The sequence below is a fragment of the Barbus barbus genome, assembly GCF_936440315.1.
Source record: "Barbus barbus genome assembly, chromosome: 20".
NCBI lineage: Eukaryota > Metazoa > Chordata > Actinopteri > Cypriniformes > Cyprinidae > Barbus > Barbus barbus.
In genome coordinates this window covers 25,400,137-25,426,223 of record NC_136748.1, presented here as the reverse complement: position 1 = coordinate 25,426,223, position 26,087 = coordinate 25,400,137, and the positions used below count along the sequence as shown (strand labels likewise).

The 26,087-nt window shown below is 35.5% G+C and overlaps 2 protein-coding genes across 4 annotated transcripts; one reads left to right on the top strand and one right to left on the bottom strand.

Annotated features, from left to right (window-relative positions):
- Positions 1–53: 53 nt before the first annotated feature.
- On the bottom strand, positions 54–21,732 carry LOC306886461 (cTAGE family member 2-like). 3 transcript variants are annotated; one of them, XM_079443569.1, is made up of 30 exons: positions 21,545–21,732; positions 20,125–20,390; positions 19,826–19,959; positions 19,585–19,677; positions 15,583–19,132; positions 15,121–15,429; positions 14,839–14,912; positions 9,454–9,585; positions 9,343–9,364; positions 9,147–9,235; positions 8,971–9,042; positions 8,737–8,847; positions 8,550–8,621; positions 8,351–8,455; positions 8,093–8,215; positions 7,446–7,551; positions 7,306–7,352; positions 7,003–7,093; positions 6,526–6,664; positions 6,310–6,411; positions 6,091–6,151; positions 5,492–5,527; positions 5,324–5,391; positions 5,162–5,232; positions 4,947–5,075; positions 4,085–4,210; positions 2,903–3,022; positions 2,485–2,537; positions 2,227–2,410; positions 54–1,198 (listed from the first exon to the last, which is right to left on the bottom strand). In XM_079443569.1, exons 2-30 carry the CDS (start codon positions 20,231–20,233, stop codon positions 1,017–1,019), a joined length of 6,510 nt encoding a protein of 2,169 aa, XP_079299695.1. In that variant the 5' UTR covers positions 20,234–20,390; positions 21,545–21,732; the 3' UTR covers positions 54–1,016. The 3 variants fall into 3 exon arrangements, with proteins under 3 accessions (XP_079299695.1, XP_079299696.1, XP_079299697.1); XM_079443570.1 differs by having other exon boundaries at positions 17,824–19,132; positions 21,545–21,725; XM_079443571.1 differs by lacking the exon at positions 21,545–21,732 and having other exon boundaries at positions 18,934–19,132; positions 20,125–20,342.
- LOC306886465 (gem-associated protein 2-like) lies at positions 21,715–25,109 on the top strand. The gene is made up of 10 exons (XM_079443576.1): positions 21,715–21,995; positions 22,909–22,993; positions 23,076–23,165; positions 23,290–23,349; positions 23,658–23,771; positions 23,931–23,975; positions 24,067–24,135; positions 24,317–24,427; positions 24,578–24,636; positions 24,732–25,109. The coding sequence occupies exons 1-10, from the start codon at positions 21,877–21,879 to the stop codon at positions 24,766–24,768; spliced, it is 789 nt and encodes a 262-aa protein (XP_079299702.1). The 5' UTR covers positions 21,715–21,876; the 3' UTR covers positions 24,769–25,109.
- The last annotated feature ends 978 nt before the right edge of the window (positions 25,110–26,087 follow it).

The window sequence follows — 26,087 nt, the reverse complement described above, 5'->3', positions numbered from 1 at the left end:
TGTGCTCTGTTATGAAAATAATTTCTCTCAAGTAATTCCTGAAGCACCATATTACTCACAAAGATTATTTAATACTCTGCAAGTCCTAAAACAAGCACTTTTGATTACAGCATAAAACAAATGAATGAATACATAATTCTACTTATTTGTTAGGGATGCACAATATATTGGTGTCATATTGGTTTTCTGATATTAGATTTAATCGTGGAAACTTAAGTCCCCTTTTTACATTTTGGATAAAATGAACAATATTATTTTTCATACTGTCGATTGTGTGATGCCTAAATTCATTTGAAGCATTTAAATGTTTATTTGTTTAACATTTTAGTATTTCTTTCTATTATATGGAATAACTATTGTCAACCAGAATTGTAATATTTGTGCATCTCTACTGGAATTTTATTTAATTTTTTTCACATTAGCACTGTCTCGGCAAAAAATCCAATATTTTTCAAATGACATCTTTATTATTAATGTACATAATTTCATCACACCACCTAGTTTAAGGCATGAGTTATTAGAGGAAACTATAAATATATAAGCTACATGGACGGTTCTCTGGATTGAGTTGTTGGATTTGTCAAGTGAGTTACCAAAGTCTTGTTTCAAAAGCATCCTATTCACAATATATACTTAAGACTTTCTATATATACAGTTTGACAAATATGAGGACCTTTTACCAACCACCTTCAACTAAAAAAAAAAAAGCATCAGAACATCACAAACCTGAGCACCTATAAATCTGTTAAAAGGCAGTCTCATTGACTTTTTACAATTTACCTACAGGTTCACAAAGGCTGCACCCTTACACTGTACCTGAAATACAGACATCAACTTCATTCTCATAATATTATAACCAGTGGCATGTGCTGCACCCTTTGCCATGGTTACGCTTTCAACTAAGACAGAAGAGATAACCACAAGGCTACTGCGGTTACATATCGAAGGAAACACCCCCTGAGCACAATAACAGGAAGTCGGAAACAGCTTGCAGGAGAGGAAGAGAGTGTGAGAGATCAGATGACATCATGAGGAGAGGGCGACTGGTTGGGGGGCTGCTCGCTGCCCGGTGGGGAGGGTCTGGGTGGTGGTCTGGGGAGGAAGCTGTCAGAAGGAGGTCTTGGTGGCAGATAGCCCATATGTTGAGGGAACGGCATTGGAGCTCTGGGAAACATTCCCGGGGGAAGTGGCCCTCGCACTAATGGAAACGGTAATAAAGGTTATCAGTTTGTACTAGGACACAGTATCAAATAATCAGACTGAAAACGCTGAAGTGATGCAGCCTATTCTTATAAATATATGTATTTATTAAGTAATTAAATAACCTTAATGTTAAAAAAAAAAAATCCAAGTTAGTCCTATCAAATAAGTAAAATAAAATGGGAAAAATAAAAACTTGTAATGATATTATTAATACTACTGCTAATAATAATAATGAAATTAAAAATCAATATGAATTAAGACAGTTTCAAATAATCGGACAGAGAATTCTGAAATGATGCAACCTCAAATTCCCATAAATGAATCTAGAAATAAATTAATAAATGATTTCGTAAATATGTGAGTATAAAAAAAAATAGCTGAGTCCTATCTTGTGATAAATCAAATGGCAAAAAATAAAATGTGTAATTATAATAAATGATTAGAAATGACAATATAATTATAAAAAAATAATAATATTAACCACTATCAACTTCTTCAAATCAAATCACAAAAATAAGGTATTTCCCTAAATTATGTCCCATTAAACATCCTTTTTATTTGCAAAAACATTACAACTATAATCAATATTGACCAAGATTTTAACATTTATACATCACTACTGGAAATAACACTTATAATTCCAAGTTCATGTTTTTTCCCAAAATGTTCATTGGAACCATGAAGTTAACGGTTTTTTAATTGTTAGCTTTAATTAAATTTGTAAATATAAAAATCTAAGTAGCTGAGTCCTATCTTTTAATAAATCAAATGACAAAATTAAAATGTGTAATAGTAATAATATTACTAATAGTAAATGATATAGTAAATGATAATTAAAATATAACATTATCAAATAATATAAATTTTATCAATCAAATCACTTTAGTCTTTTCCTAAATCATGTCCCACTAAATATGCATTTAATTTGTGAAAGTTACATTGCAGAAGTTAAATGTGCTGCATTTTCACTGTTTCTTCAAACTGTGATAATACAAACATTTCAAGTGGAAACAGTTAACTTACTGCCTATAGGGGGACCACGAGGGGGAAAGAACTCCGGAGGTCCATAAGGGCCCCTGGGTGGGAAGTGTAGGTCCCTAGGGTCCATCAGTGGGGGCATTCCCATTAATGGGGGGCCATGAGGAGGTCCCATTCTTGAATCTGGATCAGGGGGCAATCTTTTGTCACCAGGCATCGAGTGAGGACCCTGTGAGAAGACACATCTTAGTTATGGGCCTGTCAAAAAACAAGTTTTTCTCATCAATCGGAAGGTTCACTCACTTCTCTGCTCTCATTCTCACTGATGGATGAGCTGTTTCTTAGAAACGATGAATCTGGGGGAAAAAAAGAGAGGAAAAACACTCTTAAGATCTCCCAAAATTCCAAAAGCCAAATTCCCACTCCTACATTTTCATTTAATTCTTAAGGATTGCTAAAAAGAGCACTCATTAATGCCTTGGTAATGCTATTACATGAGCTACATAAAAACAAATTAGCAGGGAGTTTATGCCACATTATGTTTCTCCATTTACTATGAGAATATGTAGCTCAGTTATTCAGTATTAGTTACTAAGTTACTATTAGGCTTGTATATGAGAGTCATATGGGCTACTTATAATTCCACAGGCACAAATAACCTTTAAGAGAAGCAGAGGAGAAGGCAAACATATTGTAGAGGAGGTCATATGGAAAGACTCACCTGATTTTTCACCAAAGTATGGCTCAGGAGGAAGTGGAGGTCTAGGAGGCAAAGGACCCATAGGATACAGACCTGGAGGAGGCCTCCTAAAGGGCAAACCCGGGTCTGGGAGAGGGTGACCTTTCATTAAAAAAAAAAAAAAAAAGAATATTTATATAAAATACATTTACTTATATAAATCTATTACCAAGATCATAATTTATGTAAATGTAATATTATATTTATATATACATTTATTATAAATAAACTAGAACCTTTACATTTTTTAAATTATAAATAAAATTCTATAAATATATATTTATACATATATAATTTATAAAATGAAAACAAATTATATTTTAAATATAGTGATAATTTATATATATATATATATATAACTATCCAAATTCAAGACCCTTTCGAACTACATTATACATTACAAATAAAAACAAGCTAAGCATTTGAAAATGATGAACCCATGAACACAGAATGCAATAGGAATGATGCACTACACACAAAAAAAGAATGGTCGTGATGATAATGACATTAAAAAATACAATGATGTTCTATGCTATTCACAGCCACAGTATGAAATAACTAATCACTGCGCTGAACATTTAGTCCACAGCATTCGGCCCAACAGAGAGGAGCAGCAGGAGGCAGTGGGACAAAGCCTGACAAACAGGCCAAAAACACAGAAACGTCTAGAACAAAGAAGGCCCAGTTCTGTGACTCTTCAATGAAATGTGCGGCTGAGTCAGCGCTTCTCAGCCACCTCTGAATAACTGAGTTTGAGCTTCAGTAACAGAAACGCCTCTCACCTCACACTGTTGGCTAAATTACAAGCACAAAACAGTTGAGTGATTAGTATTCATAAATCAATAGTAAATTAATACTGAATTAAGCAAATAAGCCTCCTAGGCTGCATATTCTACATTTTTTTTTAGCATTTATAATATTAGTATATTTCTTGCATCATAATGTAGTTATACGCAACCATTTCCTCCCTCTCTGATCATTAGAAATAAACAGTGTTTTTTTCTTTACCGTGCTTTTAAGACTAAAAGACCTGTTATATTTGACTAAACTATTGATATGTTGAAATGGGCATGGTTTTTTCATCAATAATTCTTGATCAGCGAGAGCTAGAGAAGTATTTCCTCCTGCTACAGGGTAGCCACAGCAGTGGGAACATCACTGTACCTGAAGGGGGGGGAGGGCCCCTGCGTTCCCTGTCCCAGGAGGGAGAAAGTGAGCCACTATCAGAGTGAGGGCCACTCCGCTCAAAATCTGGCCCACCACTAGGGGGCTCTACCACGCCACGGGATGCTGATTATGTGACAGTGAGAGTAAAGGAAGATGAATGGAGTGGAGAGAGACGGCACATAAAAATGTTTGAGGAAATTAAGAATAGAAAAGGGAGGAAAGGGAGACAACCAACAAAACATTAACGAGGGTAATGAAACACAAAGAGACTCATCTAAATGCAAACTTGCGGAATGATTTGCTACCCACGGTTCAGTATGCATTTAAACTGCAAAAACGGAACATCTCACAAGTCTAATTATTAGTGATATGCATCAACTAACCTAAAGTAAATAAAAAAAAAACTTTTTTTGTATTTCAGTATGAAATGAATCGATTTAAAATAAAAATATTTTGCAGCATTATTAATGTCTTTACTGACACTTTTGATCAATTTATTTGCATCCTTGCTCAATAAAAGCATTAATTTCTAAAAAAAAAAATCTTACTGACCCCAAACTTTTGAACAGTAGTGTATTGGCTGCTTTTATTTACCAAACCATATTGAAACTGTGACACAAACCAAACCGTGAGAAATCAAACCTTTACACCCCTTATGCAAACATATTAACTATATCTTATGGGAAGTGTACAAGATTCATGCATGTGCTACACAGACACACACACAGAATACTACTAGATAACCATGCAAAACTAAAGACTGACATTGCAAAAAAAAGAAAAAAAAAGAATAAAATTTCTCATACTAGCCAGAAGACTTTTCCCAGAATTAAAAAAGGGAGGTATGTGTGTATATCACCTCTGCCTGGACCCATAAACTGTGGTGACAGTCGAGGGGGGCCGTCCATTAGTGTAGGAGGGGACAGGAAGGCCCGTGTTTCTGAGGATGGTCGGCTAAGAGGAGAGGGTCCATATGGAGATCTTTCACCTGTGAGATGGGGAAATGCATATCTCAAGGTTAATACCATTTTAAACAGACATGTACTAGCCAGAGGGAAGGGGAAAGTATCTGACCTCTAAATAAAGGTCTGCCATCTCGTACATCCTTTTCAAGAATCTCAAACTTGAACTGGGCATCAGTCAGCCTGCAATAGTAAACACATTGATATGTATGAATAAATACAGCTTCTGCTGTATCTAAAACACTATAGTAAAATACTCTTTAGTCAATCTCACCTTTGGCGGAGATGAGCGTTTTCTCTCTTGATATCAGCCAGGTCTCGATCCGCTGCCCTTGCGGCTAGCTATAACAGACAATAGGAACAGTATAAAAATAACATCTGACACAATGAAGCTCCTGATGACTGATAACGATCAAATATAAGTGGTCAGAAAACAATTTACCCAGTTATCATGAGCCTTTTTCTCATGAGAAGCAATCTGATAGAAAAAAAGAACAAACATATATAATAAATATTTATATATAAAAATTATAAACTGATATTATATCAATATTTATGAGACATCACTCTATTTTGTGGTGGTAAAAGAATAGTTAACATAATAAATATTTATATAAAATTATTATTTTGTATTTTTTAATATTTTAATATAATTTTATTTATAATGCATCCTCGTATTGGTCATACATACAAGTCTTATTTGTGGTAGGAAAAATAATAATTAATTATGAATTATACAGCCTCATATCAGTCACATAGGTCTACATCATAATGATAGACTGATATAAGGATGTATGTCTCCCCGTAATGTCAGTTCCAAAATCTACCAACAGTTTCATCAATTGACAATGCACATTTTGTGCTTTCAGATATTTTTTTTTACATGAACTTATTTTAAGCAAATTTTGTATAAACTAATTATAGGCTATAATAAACATTATATTCAGTATGGGTATCATCAGCATGTGTCACTGAAGAACTTTTATCAATATAAATCATGTAGAGATGTTGTAACTCTATATAGCATTACTAGTGTGTCACCTGATTCTTGTAGGCCTGTGAAGTCCTTTCCAGTTCTTCCTCTAGGTCTTTGCCTCGTTGTCTATATAAACATAGTGAAAGAGACTATAATGTAAACTTCTTGTTTTGGTGAATGTTCATCTTGCATTATGCTTCCTGGCCTTCTCAGAGACCATTTCCTTAGATTTTATCACATACTTAACTTAACTTCCTCATGTGTGCGATACACGTTGCTCTGACCTGTAAGTGTTGAGCTCCTCTGCAGCAAGACTGATCTTCTTGCCAGCCTTGTTGAGCTTCTCTTCCTTCTGTAAGCGCTCCTTCTCCTCCACTGTCAACATCCTAAGAGTACGAGAAATAATTGAATTATTAATCTTAGTATTTGAATTTCCAATAAAAAAAAAAGACACTGCAAAGTATAATGAGCGGAAGATGAAGATTTTCCATGGTCCAAACCTGTGTAGTTTGAGTTCATTCTCCTGGTACATTTCAGTCATGATCTGGAGTTTCTGCTGGAGTTTCTGGCTTTCACTACCATAGTCAGCACTCTCTGATTCCAACACCTCCTTCTGCTCCTCAAGCTGTTTGATCCCCTCTGAGAATACAGAGAAACAAGAAAACAAGTCTTCCTTTACAGTTTGATATAATCAGGCCAAAGCAAATCGGATCCACTTTTATTGCTCATAATATTTGCATAGCAGGTGTTTTCCTATAAAATCATGTAGGAAAGCAAACATGTTGTGATTTTATGATTAATTCAGCAAGATAAGAGTACAAATCAATTGAAAATAAAATCGTAATGTGCCTAAAGATTCCCACTATGGATGAATAAGTCACACCGTTTTCTACAATCCATCAAAATCTAATAATTTATCAAATTAAAAAGTTAATGCATCAGCAGCTGTTTCAACGTTAGTGGAACCAAAGTTTTACCTCGGAGATCTTCTTTGGCTTTAATTTCATCTGCAAGTTTGGCAAACACTCTGTTCTTGTCCTCCTCCATTGACTTCAAGTCTGCACTCATCTGTGACAAAGAAGAGGACTAAACTTATCTACAGCATTTTATCTGTTAGCAGCATATCTGTATATTCTGAATGTAGACAGACTTTATTAATTTAATCTGATACACAAGGGTTGTGTTTAAAACCCCAGTGAGCTGCCACACTTGACAGCATGTTTGGCAGTCATATGTGGTATCTAGGTGTTTCACTAGGTTTCAGATTTGAGTAGGAATACCTTGGCAGCTTCAATAAGTTTCTGTACTTTTTGCTTCTGATGGAAATCTGCAAGCACAAAAAAACATTTGAGATGATATTTCAAGACCTGACTTCAAATCAAACTATCAATATTCCCAAATGAACCTCAAGAGTTTGTACCTGAACTGTCTCCATTCTCAGCTCCAGCTGTATTAGTGCTGCCATCAACGCAGCTCTCGTCCTCAGAATCCCAATCTCGCATCTTCAAAAGGCACTCCGTCAGTGACTGATATAAGAAAAGGAAAATAGTTTTTTTAGAAATGCCATTTTACCATGTTGTGCACTAGACTGTCTGTGATAGACCAATATATTGCCTCGTCAATTAAGAATTTTCTGTTTACACATACTTTTGAGTAAAGTTTGATTAAATATTGTCCATTTAAGTAAATATTTTAATATTTATTTAATTATATCACATTCACTACCCATTTGGGGTCAGTAAATTATTATTTTTAGAGAAATTATTGCTTTTATTCAGGAAGGATGCATTAATTACCAAAAGTGACAGTAAAGACATTTACATTGTTACTAATATATATATATATATATATATATATATATATATATATATATATATATATATATATATATATATATATATATATATATATATATATATATATATATATATATATATATATATATATATATATTACACAGACACACACACATTCTATATATACAAACACATACAGAAATATTTACTGAATATATATATATTTGAAAAAAGTAAGTTTTCTATGAGTCTAGTGTGATTGTGTTTTTACCTTGATGCGATCATCTTTATTAGCACAGTCCTCCAGCATGCCAGTATGAGATCTTTCACACATTTTCATCTCTTCCTCCAGCTCACCAAGACGTTCACCCCAGTCCTCTGCCTCCTGCACCAGCTGTATGAGAGATGAACACATAGGTACTCATGCTAAATGTATGTTTAGGCAGTAAGCCATGAAATGGCTTGCATTACAGTGATTTTATTGATCTGTTCGTCTTCTCCAAACTAAGCACCCTAACACAGATCTCACCTGTGCTTTACTCTCGAGCAGCATTGCATGCTCTTCTTTGGCCGCCTGCAGGTTCTTCTGCAGTCGCTCTGTGTTGATCTCATGGATCTTCAGTGTTGTGTTGTCCTACAGGAGAAACAGAAAACAAATATAGAATTACATGTGATTGTGTTTTAAAAGGAAATATGACTGAAACATGCATCAAATACATAGTCAATACCTGTTCTAATTGGGACTTTCGTTCTTTAGCTTCCACTTCTAAATTTCTTAAGATCTGCTCGAGTTCAGCAAGCTGTAAAACAAATATAACAGCCTTTAGGACAGATACAGACAACATAAAAGGGCATCAAGCACGAAGAGGGTAGTTTGGATATATAAAGTGAGTGTATCTGTGTGTATGACAACACCTGATCCTCTTGCTGTTTTCTTGCTTTGTTTTGTTGGGACAGCTCTTCTTGTAGCCTCTCAATTTCCTTTTTCATCTGTGCATTTGATTGTTCAAGCTTCTGTGATGCCACCTAAGGGCAGTATAATTGGTTTAGGTAACCAGTGGTCAGGGAGGCACATTTATAAACATTAGTATGCCAAGTAAGTAACTGCACATTTTTTAACAGGAAGATTTGAGACTATGACCATTTTACCTCTAAATTGTCTTTTTCTGCAGCTTGTGCAGACACGCCATTGTTCTGTAGAGTGGACTCTAGTTTGTCAAACTTTTGAGACAGACAGACATTGTTTAGATGTACTGATTCTGGAGAGTGCATTTATACAAGTATGAATGAATGTTGTGTTTAGAGCATATACCAGCATTTCTCACCTTCTGTTTAACTTCACTGAATGTCTCTAGCACTTTGCATTTTTCATCAAGCAGTTCAGCCACTTTCTGCGCCATTTGCTTCTCTTTACCTGCAAGCAAATCAACAGAGAGGATCAGTTGAGAGCTGACAGTGGAGATCAGTTAAAACCGATAATGAGGATAGATTTAAAGCAGATAGAGATGGAAAAACACTCACTTGCATATAGTCGACTTCTGATCTGCAGAACAAAACAGAAAAAGCTCATTTAGTGAAATGATAACACTCATAACATGTGAATTTTTTATGAAGCAGTAATGGACTACTTACAGAATGAATGAACCTGCAGCTGAACAGAAGCAGTGTGAATAAACCTAAAAATCCAGTGAAAACCACAGCTTCCCATGGCAGTCCATATAAGTCAGGACCAGGCCGGATATCATCAGGAAGTGATGACACAACCTAAGACACAGAAGTTAAACTATTACATGAATTCTCAAGAAAGTATAAATTAAGCAATTGCACAAGCTTTCACATTACAAGGCTTTCCTTAACCCTCTGTCACACACACATACAAAAGTGTACAGACACTTTTAAACAGGATTAACTATAAACCTAAAACCACATTCACATGATCATACACAGACACAATTTTTAGTAGTTTCACATAAATGTTGATAATTATTTCTTAAACGTAGCAGTAATAATAATGAAGATTGATAGCACACATTTTTGCAAAGAACATTTTAGCACTTTTTACTTTACTGTTACATCCTTTTAGTCAAGAAATTACATTTTAAACGTTTTAAAATAGATAAAAAAACAATCTCAGGCATCCTCCTCTGTCAATAACTGACCAAAGCAAAGATGAAAAAGACACTACACCTCTCAATACACTAAAGCTAAACCGTCACAAACTGGTAAACAAGGCCAGTAAAGGGCCATATTCATCTTATAAATCAATAAGTTTAACACAATCCTACAAATCAATGATAATTTAAGATGAAATGAGCAACATGTACAGTACCAGATGCTTCAATGCTAACCAGCTATTTGACTTAAGTTAATACAAAACTATTTACACAGTATACATCTAATTAAATACTGCACTAGAATTAATTCTGTCTCCTATTATAGCTGACTTAATAGAAATATATTTGACACCTGCCATACACACTAACGCTGTTTCATCAAACACACTGTGCCACATACATCTTTGATTTTCTCCACGGCGAGTGTGTAGTAAATCTTCGCTGCTCCTTTCATGTCAGTCGCTTCTGTGACGACCGACTCGGCCTTAAATTCGTCTGCCATGATTATATTCAAACTGAGTTATTCTATATTCTATAATCTGTTAATTTATCTGCTGTTATGCCATGGTGCCGGATGCTGCTCTACTCTGACTGCTAGTGCGCACTGCGCTGAGAGGAAGAGCCCACTCTTGTGTTTTAGGGAGGATTTGTAAAGCATATGATCTTGTGGCTCGGAAATTTAATCCGAACTTCAGTGATATTTGTTTAAATGTTCTTTTTATATGATAAAATTATGTATTTTGCTATATAAAACAATAATATTTTGATTTTATTCGAAAAACGTAAAATCCGCAAATTTGAACACCCCTACAAGGGTCATGGTTTTTTCCACACGTCACCAATTGCTGAGTGCCACAACGTTCCATTCGAGTTTTAAAGAGACAGACACTGAGAAATTAGTCAGTAAGCATACACGCAAAAATATTTCTCATGAGGTAGTTATGAAACGTCATAGTTTAAAATATGGGTAAGTATGTTTCATTAGTGGGTGTGTCAGTTAAATATATATCTATAAACAAACAAAGGTCATTGATCCAGAGACCGGTTGAGCAGCTCAAGTCTATCTGGATTCAACTCTACTCAAAATTACTAACTTACCTTTGTGTCTGCATTAATTATTTATTACCTATGTATGTTTTATAGGCTATTTATATGAAGAGACAGTAAGTATTTTTTAGTATCAATCAACTTGCATAATAAGACACTTTTTGGCAACATGTCAAGAGAGAAAATAGACTGTAGTCGTCGGCGGTTCCCACAAGTAGGGTACAAACAAATATTGCGTTAAACACTTTAAAATATATTTTGAACATAAAGTGGCTTCAGAAAATCCTCAGGAGCTAAACTAAATATTATATGAACTAAAATTTGGGGAATGTGTCACTTTTACTGCACATGTAGGCAAAAACACCGATTTAAGTGTAATTGTCTAGACATAAACATAAAATAAAGATCATAATTAAAAAGTCAATAATAATAGGCTCATAAAAATAATTTTAATATAGCCATCTAGAATGAGTTGTGAATATCAAATCAATGTTTTAAGTAAAAAATATGACATTATTGAGTCCAAATGACTGATATTTCGTCATTTTATAATAGTCAAGCGATTAATCGCATCCAAAATAAATGTTTTTGTTTGCATAATATATGTGTGTTTACAGTGTGTATTTATTATCTATATATAAATACCCACACATGCATATTAAATATATTTATTGATAATATAAATTGTATGAATATAAATATAGACATGTAAATATTTTCAAAATATATAAAAATATAAATGTATGTGTATGTATACATAATAAATATACACAGAACACACACATATATTATGCAAACAAAAACTTTTTTTGTATGCGATTAATCATGATTTGACAGCACTATATATATATAATGTGTGTGTGTGTGTGTGTGTGTGTATATATATATATATATATATATATATATATATATATATATATATATATATAGTGCCTTGCGAAACTATTCATACCCCTTTATTTTTTTCACGTTTTGTCATGTTGCAGCCTTATGTTAAACTGCTTTAAATTACTTTTTTCCCCACATCCATTTACAATCCATACACCATAATGACAAAGCAAAAAACAGATTTGTGACAACTTTGCAAATATATTAAAAATAAAAAACTTAGGGTAAGGGTCATTGTCCTGTTGGAAAGTGAATCCTCTGCACAGTCTGAGGTTCTGAATGCTCTGGACTGGGTTTACATAAAGGCTATTTCAATATTTTTTGTGCATTGAGCTTTTCTTCTACTCTGATGAGTCCCTCAGGCCCTACCGCTGAAAAACAGCCCCACAGCATGAGGCTGCTACCAGCACACTTTACTTTTGGGGTGGTACTCTGCAGGTGATGAGCAGAGCTGGTTTGCCTCAAACATGATGCTTAGAATTGAGGTTCATCAGACCAGAGAATCTTGTTTCTCAGAGTCTGAGGGTCCTTTAGGTGCTTTTTTTTTTGCAAATTCCAAGTGCGTTTTCATGTGTATTCACCGAGGAGAGGATTGAGTTTGGTCACACTGCCATAAAGCCCAGATCGGCGGAGTGTTGCAGTGATGTTTGTCCTTCTGTAGGTTTCTCCCATCTGCATATATGATCATTGAGCTCAATTAGAGTGACCATCAGATTCTTGGTCACCTGTATAACCAAGCCCCTTCTCCATCAATTGCTCAGTTTGGCCAGCTCTAGGAAGAGTCCCGCTTGTTGAAACTTCTTCCATTATGGATAATGGAGGCTACATGCATTTGTGACCCTTCAATGCAGCAGAATTTTTTCTGAACTTTTCCTCAGATGTGTGGCTTGACTCAAACCTGTTTCTGAGCTCTACAGGCAGTTCGTTTGACCTCAGGGCTTGGGTTTTGCTCTGATATGCATTATCAGCTGTTAAACCTTTTCTGAGAGGTGTGTGCCTGTCCAAATCATACTCATTCAAATGAATTTGCCACAGTTTAACTCAACTCGAAGTGTAGTAACATCTACAAGTGATATGAGTGCTCCTTAGCTAAATTTCAAGTGTCCCAGAAAAGGGTATGGATACTTAAACATTGGAATCATTTCAGTTTTTTATTTCTAAGAAATTTGCAAAGATGTTACAAACCTGTTTTGTGCTTTGTCATTATGGTGTATAGAGTGTAGATTGATGTGGAAAAAAGTTATTTAAAGCAGTTTAACATAAGGAGTTTAACATAAGCAGTTTAACATAAGATTGCAACATAACAAAGTGTGAAAAAATTAAGTGGTAAAAAGGCACTGTATATATATATATATATATACACACATACATACATTATCTCACAAAAGTGAGTACACCCCTCACATTTCAGCAACCATTTTAGTATATCTTCTCAAGGGACAATACTATAGAAATGAAACTTGGATATATTTTAGAGTAGTCAATGTGCAGCTTGTATAGCAGTACAAATTTACTGTCCTCTAAAAATAACTCAATATATAAACATTATTGTCAAAATAACTGGCAACAAAAGTGAGTACACCCTAAGTGAACATGTCAAAACTGTGTCCAAAGTGTCAATATTTTGTAGGGGCACCATTGTTATCTAGCACTGACTTAATCCTCCTGGGCATGGAATTCACTAGGGCTGCACAGGTTGTTGCTGGGATCCTCTTCCACTCCTCCATAATGACATCACAGAGCTGCTGGATGTTAGACACATGGCGCTTCTCCACCTTCCACTTGAGGATGGCCCACATATGCTCAATAGGGTTCAGGTCTGGAGACATACTTGGCCACTCCATCACCTTCACCTTCAGTTTCATCAGCAAGGCAGTTGTCATTTTGGCTGTGTTTGGGGTAGTTGTTATGTTGGAAAACTGCTGTTCGGCCCAGTTTCTAAAGGGAGGGCATAATTTTCTGCTTCAGAATGTCACAGTACATATTGGAATCCATGTTTCCCTCAATGACGCACAGCTCCCCGGTACCAGCAGCACTCATGCAGCCCCAGAACATGATGCTATCACCACCATGCTTGACTGTAGGCAAAACACAATCTGAGCCAAACAAGTTTATCTTAGTCTCATCAGACCACAGGGTATGGTTCCAGTAATTCATGCTCTTGGACAGGTTGTCTTCAGCAAACTATTTGAGGGCTTTCTTGTGAGCCAGCATCAGAAGAGGCTTCCTTCTGGGACGACGACCATGCAAACTGACTAGGTGCAGTGTTTGGCATATGGTCTGAGCTTTTTTTGAAGCCAACTTCTGCACCTGACGCACAGCACGAGGACTCAACTTCTTTGATCGACCCTTGCGAGGCCTGTTCCGAGTGGAACCCATCTTGGAAAACCTCTGTATGACACTGGCCATTGTCCTGTAACTCAGTTTCAGGGTGTTACTGAACTTCGTATAGCCTAGCCCATCTTTGTGGAGAGCAACAATTCTAATTCTCAAATCCTCAGAGAGTTCTTTGCCATGACGTGCCATGTTGAACATCCAGTGGTTAGTATAAGAGAATTGTACTCAAAGCACCAAATTTTAACTGCTCTAATACAAGATACACAAATTTGTATGGTCCTGTCAAGCAGACAAAAACATGAACATGATGAATAGGACATGTGGCTTTGCATGGTTAAACGGCGTATAGCTGTTATCACTTAGGGTGTACTCACTTTTGTTGCCAGCTATTTTGACAATAATGGCTGGATGTTGAGTTATTTTCAAAGGTCATTAAATCTATACTGCTATACAAGCTGCACATTGACTACTCTACAGTATATCCAAGTTTCATTTCTATAGTATTGTCCCTTGAGAAGATATACTAAAATGGTTGCTGAAATGTGAGGGGTGTACTCACTTTTGTGAGATACTGTATGTATATATATATATATATAAACATGGGGCAGGCTACTTTTCCTGAGACACTCACCTTGTCCACTATAGATGCAATTTCATTAATTGTGACTTTAACAAAAACTGCCATCTGATGAAATTGCCCTTCACCTGTCATAAAAACAACAACAACAAACACATGTTATGTTTTTACAATCTACAATGTATATGTAATGTGTGAAATCATGTCACCCCTCAAAATGTATTTTTTTTCCATGATGGGTTTGGACCGACAGGAGGATGAGTAAATGATGACAGAATTTTCATTTTAGTATGAACTACTCCTTTAAAAAGAAAATAAGTCCAAAAAAGTGATTACCTTTCTGTGATTCAACATGCTCCTCAGAGATGAGACCGTGGGTTTGGAAAGTAGTTTTCTTGGTTTCAGAAGATGTCCAATCCTCATGCTTTTGTATATTCTGCTCATCAGTCTGAACATCCTCCACATTAGCTCTGTTTGCTAAAAGGTCCTTTTCCTCAGAGACTGGCTCATTTTGAGGAATGCCCAAGTCATTTAAATCAGCTTTGTCTTCGGTAACTTGATTATTTTCAACCTCTGTTGTGGAGGTTTGTGTATTCTTATTCACATCTAGACATGCTTCATGAACACAGTCATCTTCACTGATCCCTGTGAGAACAGAGAGGGAACATTACCGAAAATCGGACAACTTTTACATTACCATCACAAAGCAGTTTCATGTAGTATTCACCAAAATTATGAAATCCATTATCTGTCATGCTCTTATTATTTTCGAAAATGATCAGTACGAATCATCAGTACCTGGGCTTTCTAAACTGTTATCTGTTATCACTGGTGAATATTTGTTTCTTAGAGAAGATAAGAGGGTTAACAGTTTTTGTAGTGCTGGATATTCTTTAGCATTTTCCTTGCCAGGAAAGTCGATATCTTGTTGAATATGTCCCAATTTGGTGTTCATCTTCATATGGTACTCCAACAGCTGTTCAAAGTCACCAAGTTCATCATTATCTTGACCTGCATTAACATTTCCCATTTTGGAATCCAGCCATGATAGCTTCTGCTCTCCAAATAAATCTAAAAGATCTTTAATATTCTGTTTGCTCAGATGAGGATATAAGTTTGTATATTCTTTAGAGGTTTCTGTAGGCTGAATTTCAAGGCTTCCAGGCTGTTCTTCATCACTATGTTCTTCTTTATCTTCTGACTTCACTGCCATGTCACCATCACCACTTTGATCCCAGATGGCACCTGTGTCACTTTCCTCCCTTCGCGTGACACTTTCTAAATCGGTTTGACGATCCTCATTATTTGCTGTGTCAGTCTCTTCTTTGTGCTCAACACTTTGATTTTGATCATGCATGATATTAATATTGCCATCCTGAACTGAGACATTCTTTGAGAAGAATTCATTTGTCAGTTCTGTTTCTGAGGAGGTTGTATAGACATCTGGGTCCTCAGCCACAGCGTTAGGAATATTATTAACTTCTGCTTTTTCTAGTAAACTGGGATCATGACCAGCATCTTCTAAATCACCAGATCCATCAGATGTGTTTAGCGATGGGCTTTTTGTATGTGTCTGAATTTCATTTGTGATTTGTGTGTCATCCTCTTTCTCTTTTTTTTCAAAATAATTCTCTGTAGGTTCGGAAACTGTATCTGATTCCTCTTGCTCTTCATGAACTACAACCTCATTGTAATATTTACCTACTGAATCAGTATCCTTAACAATACTTATACCAGAGTTTTCTATCACCAATGATTCATGATGCGATTCACTGACGTTTAGGGATGAATTTGACTCAAGCTCTGAATGCAGAATTTCTTCACTAGTTACAGTAAATTCATCGGCTACAAGAGTATGAGAAGATCTTTCATCAAGAGGATTTATGTTTGTGTCCAGTATATGTTCATTGCTATTTTGCGTTGCATGTGCTTCTGAATCTGATAACTTTTCTTCATGAAATGTGATGTCTTTTGGTAGTACTTCATCTGATTGTGCCTCATTTCTTTCCATAACTAATTCATCTTTTCTGTCTAGAACTAACTCATCATTTTCTTTTGATATACCTTGGTCGCCTTCAGCTAATTTTTTTTCATTTTTATATTCTGATAATGCATCCATAGTCGGTTCTGTATTTACATCCACATTTACACTTTGACCAGTTGTGAGAATTTCAATATGAGAGTCAGTGTACAAACCTGCAACATTTGATTCTTGTGTTTTTACATAATGTAACTGAGTATCTGTTTGAATATCTGATTCTGACAGTTCAGATGTATTAGCACCAGTTACAGGATCTGTGCTAATTTCATTAGAATCATTTTCTTGCTGTTTGATAGTGTCTAAATTCCCTTGATCAGACAGACTTTGTGTCAGCTTGTCCTCTGAAATGTCATCAGCTGAATCAATTAAGCTGTTTGTGCTCTGAATATCTTCACCGTTTTTATTATTTGCAGACTTAACTTCATTATCATGTTGGGTGTTAGATTCTTTAGAAAAGCCATCTATATCTCTAATGTCATCAGACACAACACTGCCTTTTAAAGTCACTGTTTCATCAGAGAGAACATGGGTTTCACCAAGTAAATCAACATCCTTTGTGGTTGATTCTTGCTTGACAACTTCAGATATTTCTTCATCTTTTACATTCTGTTGCTCAACAAAGTCCTCCTTACCTGAATTTACCTCCTTTACTGTCTTTTCCTCATCACTTTGCACATCTTTCCTATTTTTCTCTACAGCTCCTTCTAAAACATCAGCACTGTTTTCACTTTTAATTTCTTCAGTTAAATCATTTGCTGACTTGGTTTCAAGGATTTGTGAATCTATGCTGTCTTCTGTCATTTTATATTCTACATCTAGTTGTTCGATGCTATCAGATGCAATGCTATCTTTTAAAGTCATTGTATTATTTGGCAGCGCCTGAGTTTCACTTAGTACGTCAGTGCCTGTTGGGTTTGAGTTCTGCTCATAAATATCAATCAACACTTTTTCTTCTTGATCCTTGTTATTATTTTGTTCCTCATCAAAGTCTTCCTTACCTGCATCTTCTTCCTTTCCTGTCTTTTCCTCATCACTTTGCACATCTCTCGTATCTTGCTCCACCTTTCCTTCAGAAAAATCAGCAATGTTTTCACTTTGAACTTCGTCAGTTAAATTATCAGCTGACTTTTTCTCAAGGATTTGTGAATCTTTGCTGTCTTTTGTCATATTAGATTCTTCGTCTAGTTGTTTCACATTATCAGATGCAACGGTAAGTACATCAGTGTCTGTTGGGTTTGAGTCCTGTTCATCAATGTCAGTCAACATTTCTTCTTCTCGATCCTCATTATTATTTTGTTCTTCATCAAAGTCTTCCTTACCTGCATCTTCTTCCTTTTCTCTCTTTGCTACTGTGTCTGCCTGAAAAGGAAGCATTGATGTCAGGCTGTTGACTGAAAAAATGGACTGTGAACTTGATTCTGAATCTTTGGTTTCAATGTTCTCAGTATTTGTTGCAGACCCAGGGCTTTCTGACAAACTGTCTTTGCCTCCATCATCCTCATCATCTTTAGTTTGCTCTTCTCTGTAAAGGTTGGTGATTCTGTTGTACATATTTCCGTACCACCCCGCCTGCTCCTCTTCTTTTTCATTTTCTGTTCTCCTGTCCTCCAAAGGACCGACCTTATCTTCCACACTGTCATCTGGGTTGTTTTCATCTCTCTGTATGTTGTCAACAACATCCATGTTCTGACTCGGGTTAAGAATGCTCTCGTCCTCCATGTTTGTGATTTCATCTACTTTCTCAGCTTCATGTTCAGTCGCAGCTTCAGAATTGTCTTCACTAAAGTCCAAGACATCTCTACCCATACTTATCCAGGAGCTAGACTGCTGAGATGATGTATCTTCATCATTTGTTGGGTTCTCAATATTTTCCTGAATATCAGTTTTTAGATCCTTGTTTCCAAACCCAAAAGCATTGGTGAGTTCACCCCTGATCCACACAAACGTTCCAGAGTTTGTCTTCTCTTCCACATGGGTCTCTTCAATATCCATCACAATTTTTCTGCTTTTGAAGGATACTTCACTGATCTCATGCTGTGGTTCATCATTGCTTTGTTCATTTCTGCCAAACCATCCACTAACAGCAGAGCCTATCCAGGAAGACCCACCTTTTTCTGTTGTCTTGGGGCTGTTTTGATCAGAAACATCTTTAACAGAAATCTGGCTGGGTTCACTCTCTTCTGTTTCAGTAGGTTTATCTTGGACTTCATTGAGATCGGTTTCTTGTGACAAATCTTCTAGATCATCAAATTCAGTGCTGCGCTCAATAACTAAACCATTATCATCAAAGCAGATGAAGTCATATTCCTGAGGAGAAAATTTACACTGATTAATATTTATGATCTTTATAGACAATTTCCTTACCAAATCAGCATACATGGAATAAATAATTCCGTCATATAATTAAGATTTCCTTGGAGTTAACATAAACTACGCCAGCTTATTTACGTCAGATTCTGTACACTGTAAAAAGTTAAAAATGATAATTTTTTACCTGATCCAAGCCTTAAAGACACGAATGTAATCTAAAGTATGGATTTAATGTATGGATCTAATGTAAGGGAAGTTGTAACAGATCTTTTCTTCTGTATTATGACATACATCTGTGAAACGGATTATCAGAAACAAGTTTTTGTTGCTGTAACTGAATGTATTGGGGGGGACTTCCAATATATATAACATGAAACACATTTTTTAGGTTACCTGACAAAACAGTTTAAAAAAAAAGTATATTAAAAACAAAAAAAACAGTACATTACCTGGGTTGGCACCTGGATTTCCTTTTTTCCATCAATAAACAGTTGATCAACTTTGATGGCATCTTTTGGGAACAATCCAGACAGCTTTTCTATCTACAAAATGTAAAATATTGTAAATATTATTAAACAAATGAACAAATAATAGAGTTTATATATCAGATTAAAGCACAAATGTTGTATATTGATTTTACTTTATACATGCATATTTTTAATCAAGACAAAACCAGAAAGGAATACTCACACTTCCTGCCCAGAGATCATTTCTTTTTCCAGTAAGTTTGTAGTATACAGTGATGATATCCCCTTTTTTGAAGTTTAGAAAGCGGCAGTCTTTAGCACTATGGTCTCTCTTTGCCTGCACCCGACTTATCATGCCTGAAGAAATGGACAGAAACTTAAAGATAAGAAAGCAACAACCTGAACTTGAATTACATAATTTTGCATGAATCCATATAATCATTAGATAAACAGTAAATCACACATCACAGTTTCAGTCAATTTTTTTCTTTTACAGTATATGAGCATAAATGATGATCTTACTTTCACATTCGGGGTCTCCACATAGTTTGTAGTCTGAAATCAGACCCAAACCCTGGTGTAAAATACCGAAGATAATATGAAACAAAATTAATGCATGCACAGCTGCCATGTTTGGATTTATCCAGCAATTCCCTTCATCTCATTAGATCACTTCCTTTATGTACATTTCCAAATCCAGTAGTCAGAGGGAAAGACAAGTAAAGTCCCGGCGTAATGTCATTCCCTTGGTCTTGTCACAGAATGAGCCAATCCAAAGAGATCACAGTCTGACAGGCAGAGATTGGATTAGAGGTTACTGTCAGTAAATCATTAACATCAACACACGCCACATCACAAACTCACACTGGACCAAAGCCACATTCAAACAGATAAGGTTTCACAATATTAGTCTGCTTGAAGCAGTGGTATTTTTTACATTGTTTGAGATATTATAGTGAGTAAACCTCATGAAACAGGCATAAGAAATACTAGCCCCATTAAATTATCATTGTGTTAGATTATAAATACAAGACTAAAAGAGCAGTCATTTAGAATAAATAAAAAATATGAATACAGAAAATATTCTGTACATTCTTAAGAAGGTTTTCCCAAGTGATATTGTTTGTTTCCCAAAGGATCTTTCAGTGAACAGTTCTTAAAATAACCATTTTTACTTTGTGTGAAGTACATCTTAAAAACCTGAAGAACCTTTTACCACTAGAATAATCTAAAGAACCGTTTTACATTATAAAGTTACTCTTGTGCATGGATGTCAAATCAACTCACCTTTATTTATATAGCGCTTGTAACAATACAGATTGTGTCAAAGCACTTAACCGTATCAAATTGGAGGATAGAGTGTCAGTAATGTATAAAAATAAGAGTAAACACTCAGTTTTCAGTTAAAGGCATTTCATTATTGAATTCAGAGATGCCATTGTCTAGCTCAGTTTAGTTTAAATAGTATCTGTGAAATCAAATTGATGATAATCGCTAGAAATTAAGGATGTTAAAGGATCTTCATGGATCCATAGATGCTAATTAAGGATCTCTCTCTTTTTTTGTTGTTAAAGAGTGCAGGATTTTTTTGTTTTTCATTAGTGTGATAACAACCACTGGTAATCAATTAATAAGATACTGGTCAGAACTTTTCATTATAGTGAGTATAACAGATCAGAGTGCTCTCTCCAGTACAAGAGTAACTAAATAGGACAAATAAGATGTATTATGGGTAACACATCAGCTCACTCAGTGCTGTTAAAGGAGAGATTACTGATAGGAGTGATTGACTGAGCAAAGGTCTGCAGAGTCTGCCAGCGGCACAAACAGTATTTGAGATATCAGGCTATAAATAAGGTGGATATTTCCATGCTTAATTTCATTTCACTATTTGACATAACATTGTTGACACACTGCGGCCCACTCATAAACAAATAATTACCTCATGAAGTTATCAAGATGCCCCTAAAATCACTTCCAGGAGACAACTTAATTCTGACACTAATACACAGCATGCATAGAACTGAATATGATTCGTCTGTATCGTATTATCCTGTTCATATTTCTCCTAAACAACAGATGTCACTAAACATCTTTTCCGTCTTTCCATCTGAACGAAGAAGAGTCACCACGGTAACCGTCGCATCTATTGGTCGTCATCATGGCCAATGTTTTCAAAATGGAGAGGTTGAGAAGCGCATAGAGAACGTGCAGCAGCGACTCGTGAATATTGATATATTTTTTATGGTTGAGCATTGAAAATAACGCAAAGACATGAAGTCAGACGTGGAGGAGTTAATGCCCAGACTTCTGCCTGTGGAGACCTACGACACAGAGGACTATAACTCAAACGAACCGCCCAGAAACCCTCAAGAATATCTCAGACAGGTCCAGTAAGTCATTCTTCATCTATTCTTTTAGGTTTTAAAACAGATGTAAGTAACTTTATTTAAGCGCCATTGCTCTTTACATAAGTATAGTACATAAATATGAAGTTCTACTCGTATTGAAAGAGAAAAATAATACATTTGAAATTAAAAGAATATTCATAAAATGCAAAACCAAGTAAAGACAGAAGAAAGTCAAATATTGATTTGGGAAAAGTCTATATAGTGTGCTTTTTTGTGTTAAATTTAATGATATACGTGATTTAGCGTGTGTATATTTAGTCATTCCAATGCAAAAGTAAAAAGACATTTCATTATTAATATCTAGAAATTAATTCTGTACAAAACAGAGGCATGGGACATTTTTTAATGAAAATCTAGTTACAAAACTTTGTACTTTATCAATTGTGACCCTGGACCACAAAACCAGTCTTAAGTGTCAATTTTTCAAAATTGAGATTTATACATAATCTGAAAGATGAATAAATAAGCTTTCCATTGATGTATGGTTTGTTAGGATTGAAAATCTGGAATCTGAGGGTGCCAAAAAAATCACAATATTGAGAAAATCACTTTTAAAGTTGTCCAAATGAAGCTCTTAGCAATGCTAATTACTAATCAAAAATTAAGTTTTGATATATTTATGGTAAGAAATTTACAAAATATCTTCATGGAACATCTTAATACTTAATATTCTAATGATTTTTGGCATAAAAGAAAAATAGATCATGTTGACCCATACAATGTATTTTTGGCTAGTGCTACAAATATACCCCAGCAACTTAAGACTGGTTTTGTGGTCCAGGGTCACAATTGGTTTTATATTTTTGTTGCTTTCTACCGTTTAAAAAAATACTTTTATTTGTTTGTCTAATGATTTTTTTTTAGATGCTCATAAAGTTGTATTGTGTTTTTACAGGAGGGAAGCGTCTCTGTGCCCAGATGTTGTTGTGGCACAAATTGATCCAAAGAAGCTGAAGAAGAAACAATCTGTGAATGTGTCTGTGAGTGAGACAAGTGAACAGTGCCTATTAAATTGTAAAACTTATGTGTGTAATAATTTTGCATATTATTATTTTTTCACAGATCACAGGTTGTCTGGCTGCACCTCAGGGTTTCTCTCCCAGCTTGAAATGGCAACAGCAACAAGTCAGCAAATTTTCAGAAGTCAGACAGGTGTGCAACTTTAACTTTTACCTGTACAAGTACTTTTACAATAGTATCTAGCATTTGTCTATATGCTTTTTAATTAAGACCCATTAATATAACTCGTTTTTTTTTTCCTCCTCCTTTTTTTCAGAGTGTTAACAAACATCGTCAGCATTGGAAATCTCAATTTTTGGATGATAATGTTGTCATGGTAAGGCAATTGATATCTGGACAGAAGAAATGATATGATATCATATGATATTTTATTGTCAGTCAACATATCATTAATCAGTTGCATACACTCAATCCACACGCAATATTTTACAATCACAAATACAAAATTCCACACATTATACAATAGGCTCACATAAACATTACATTACACAGACATGAAACATTACGCTCACATAAAACATACTTGTACATTACAATCCTGTAGTACCTTCAGTTACTGTACTTTTGATTTTGATTAAATGATGAAAAAGTTGCTTTAAAATCAAAGTCCTCTCCCCACTTTAGCCCAAAATGGAGGATGAGGATGGATGGAAGAGGTTCTGCTTGGGTGAGAATGTTTGCCTTGACATCCAGCTGAAAGAAGAAGACAAAGTTAATCCAGGTCTTGATTACATCAAGGTAATAATAATACCCCCCCTCCCCTTATAAGATTATCAACACACTGTAATAATGGTTATCAGTATAAGTAGATTACACTGAGTTACACTGAGTAGATTTATTATTACAAAATGTGAGCATTCTGTCATGATTTGATGCTCCTCAATCTCTTTTTATCAGACTGGCTTCCCACCTTTCCTAAGCATTGTCAGCAAACTAAACCAGGTAACTGCTATTTGACAGCAGATGTGATTATTATTCACATAAATCACAGATTCTAATAATTAATTGTCCTTTCAATGCATTCCCTATTCAGTCAACCATTTCAGCTGTGCTTGAGTATTTAATCAGTTGGTTTGAGGAGAGAGACTTTGTACCACAGTTGGTAAGTTCAATTTCTCTAGTGTGTCACATCCAATATAAATGCATATATTTAAAGAAAAGGTCAAATATTTATTTCTTTGTCTTTAATAAATTGCATGTTTTGCATTTTTCGTCTATGAAATTTAATGGTATTTTTGAACTGTATTTCAGTTTAGCTGTACATTGCACATTTATCTTCACAGGGCAGATGGCTTTATGCATTACTAGCATGCCTTGAGAAACCGCTGCTTCCTGAAGCACATTCCCTTATCAGACAGTTTGCAAGACGGTGCTCTGCAGTGCGTGCCAATCTGGTAAACACCTTTTGGTTTGCTCTAAATTAAAAGCTGGGGTATCATTATTTTCTCCCTGGCTTCCATTGCAGTTGCACAAGTGAAGGCTTGTTTGTTGACAGTCTAAAATAGGTTGCTTAAAATAGACTGTATATTATTTTTCTCTTCCAGGAGAGCATAGATGATGATCGTTTGTCATCTCTTAACCTGATGATTTGTATTGTTGCCAGGTAACTGACATGGTGCTGTTATAGCTAGATTTACTGTTCCCTGAATTATGTGCAGGTGTCCTTATGAAGTATAATCACACTCCTGTCTATTAAAGGTATTTTGAGCAAAATGATTTGGCTGACAAAGAATGAGAAGAACTTGGAAACAGACGGAAGAGCCTTTGTGAAGAAAATTCATGTGCGTGAAAGGAATCATGAGATTCTCAGGAGATTTTATAAAAGACTATACAATATCTTGCCAGTTGCATTGAGTTCCATGTAATGTTGAAGAATACCTGTTACGACTATAAATTACTTTCCTTTAAAGCATCGTTATTGTCAAATAAAACTTAATTTCTGACATAAAATGCAAACATATTTGGCTTCTTGGTATTTCATTGTCATTGTGTTGTTGTGCTATGTATGTCTACTAAATAAAACTGTCAGATTTATTAAAGAACTCAATAAAAATCATCCTTATTTTTAAATTTTTTAAATAAAATAAAAAACAAAACAAAACATGGTAATAGTTTCGTCCAAAATGGTTAAATTACTCAGTAACAACAACAATAATAAAAAGATGTGATCTCTCTTTCTTAAAATTCTGTAATTTTAATTACTTTTTTAAATGTAATTTTTAACTTATACCACATTGTTGAAACAGTACTTGTAAATATGGTATTTTCTGTTGAAAATTTGAATACCATGACATAGATAATTTACAAAAGAATGAGTATATTTGTCTGTCTGTCTGTCTGTGTCTGTCTGTCTGTCTCTCTGTCTGTCTGTGTCTCTGTCTGTCTGTCTGTCTGTGTCTCTGTCTGTCTGTCTGTCTGTCTGTGTCTCTGTCTGTCTGTCTGTCTGTGTCTCTGTCTGTCTGTCTGTCTCTGTCTGTGTCTCTGTCTCTCTGTCTGTGTCTGTCTGTCTCTCTCTGTCTATCTGTCTCTCTGTCTGTCTGTCTCTCTCTGTCTCTGTCTGTCTCTCTCTGTCTGTCTGTCTGTCTGTGTCTCTGTCTGTCTGTCTGTCTGTCTGTCTGTGTCTCTGTCTATCTGTCTCTCTGTCTGTCTATCTGTCTGTCTCTCTGTCTGTGTCTCTGTCTCTCTGTCTGTGTCTTTCTGTCTGTCTGTCTCTCTCTGTCTATCTGTCTCTCTGTCTGTCTGTCTCTCTCTGTCTCTGTCTGTCTCTCTGCCTGTCTGTCTCTCTCTGTCTATCTGTCTCTCTGTCTGTCTGTCTGTCTCTCTGTCTGTCTGTCTGTCTCTCTCTCTGTCTGTCTGTCTCTCTGTCTGTCTGTCTCTCTCTCTGTCTGTCTGTCTGTGTGTCTGTCTGTCTCTCTCTGTCTATCTGTCTCTCTGTCTGTCTGTCTCTCTCTGTCTCTGTCTGTCTCTCTGTCTGTCTGTCTGTCTGTCTCTCTCTCTGTCTGTCTGTCTGTCTCTCTGTCTGTCTGTCTGTCTGTCTCTCTCTCTGTCTGTCTG

Excerpts from the sequence above, each read along its gene's own strand:
- LOC306886461 (XM_079443569.1), bottom strand. The coding sequence starts at position 20,233 with ATGGCAGCTGTGCATGCATTAATTTTGTTTCATATTATCTTCGGTATT. Across the intron at positions 14,913-15,120 it reads GCATGTTGAATCACAGAAAG|GTGAAGGGCAATTTCATCAG; the intron begins GTAATCACTTTT and ends TTTTTATGACAG. Across the intron at positions 5,528-6,090 it reads CACAGGCCTACAAGAATCAG|ATTGCTTCTCATGAGAAAAA; the intron begins GTGACACACTAG and ends TTTTTCTATCAG.
- LOC306886465 (XM_079443576.1), top strand. The coding sequence starts at position 21,877 with ATGAAGTCAGACGTGGAGGAGTTAATGCCCAGACTTCTGCCTGTGGAG. Across the intron at positions 22,994-23,075 it reads AACAATCTGTGAATGTGTCT|ATCACAGGTTGTCTGGCTGC; the intron begins GTGAGTGAGACA and ends ATTTTTTCACAG. Across the intron at positions 24,136-24,316 it reads GAGACTTTGTACCACAGTTG|GGCAGATGGCTTTATGCATT; the intron begins GTAAGTTCAATT and ends TTATCTTCACAG.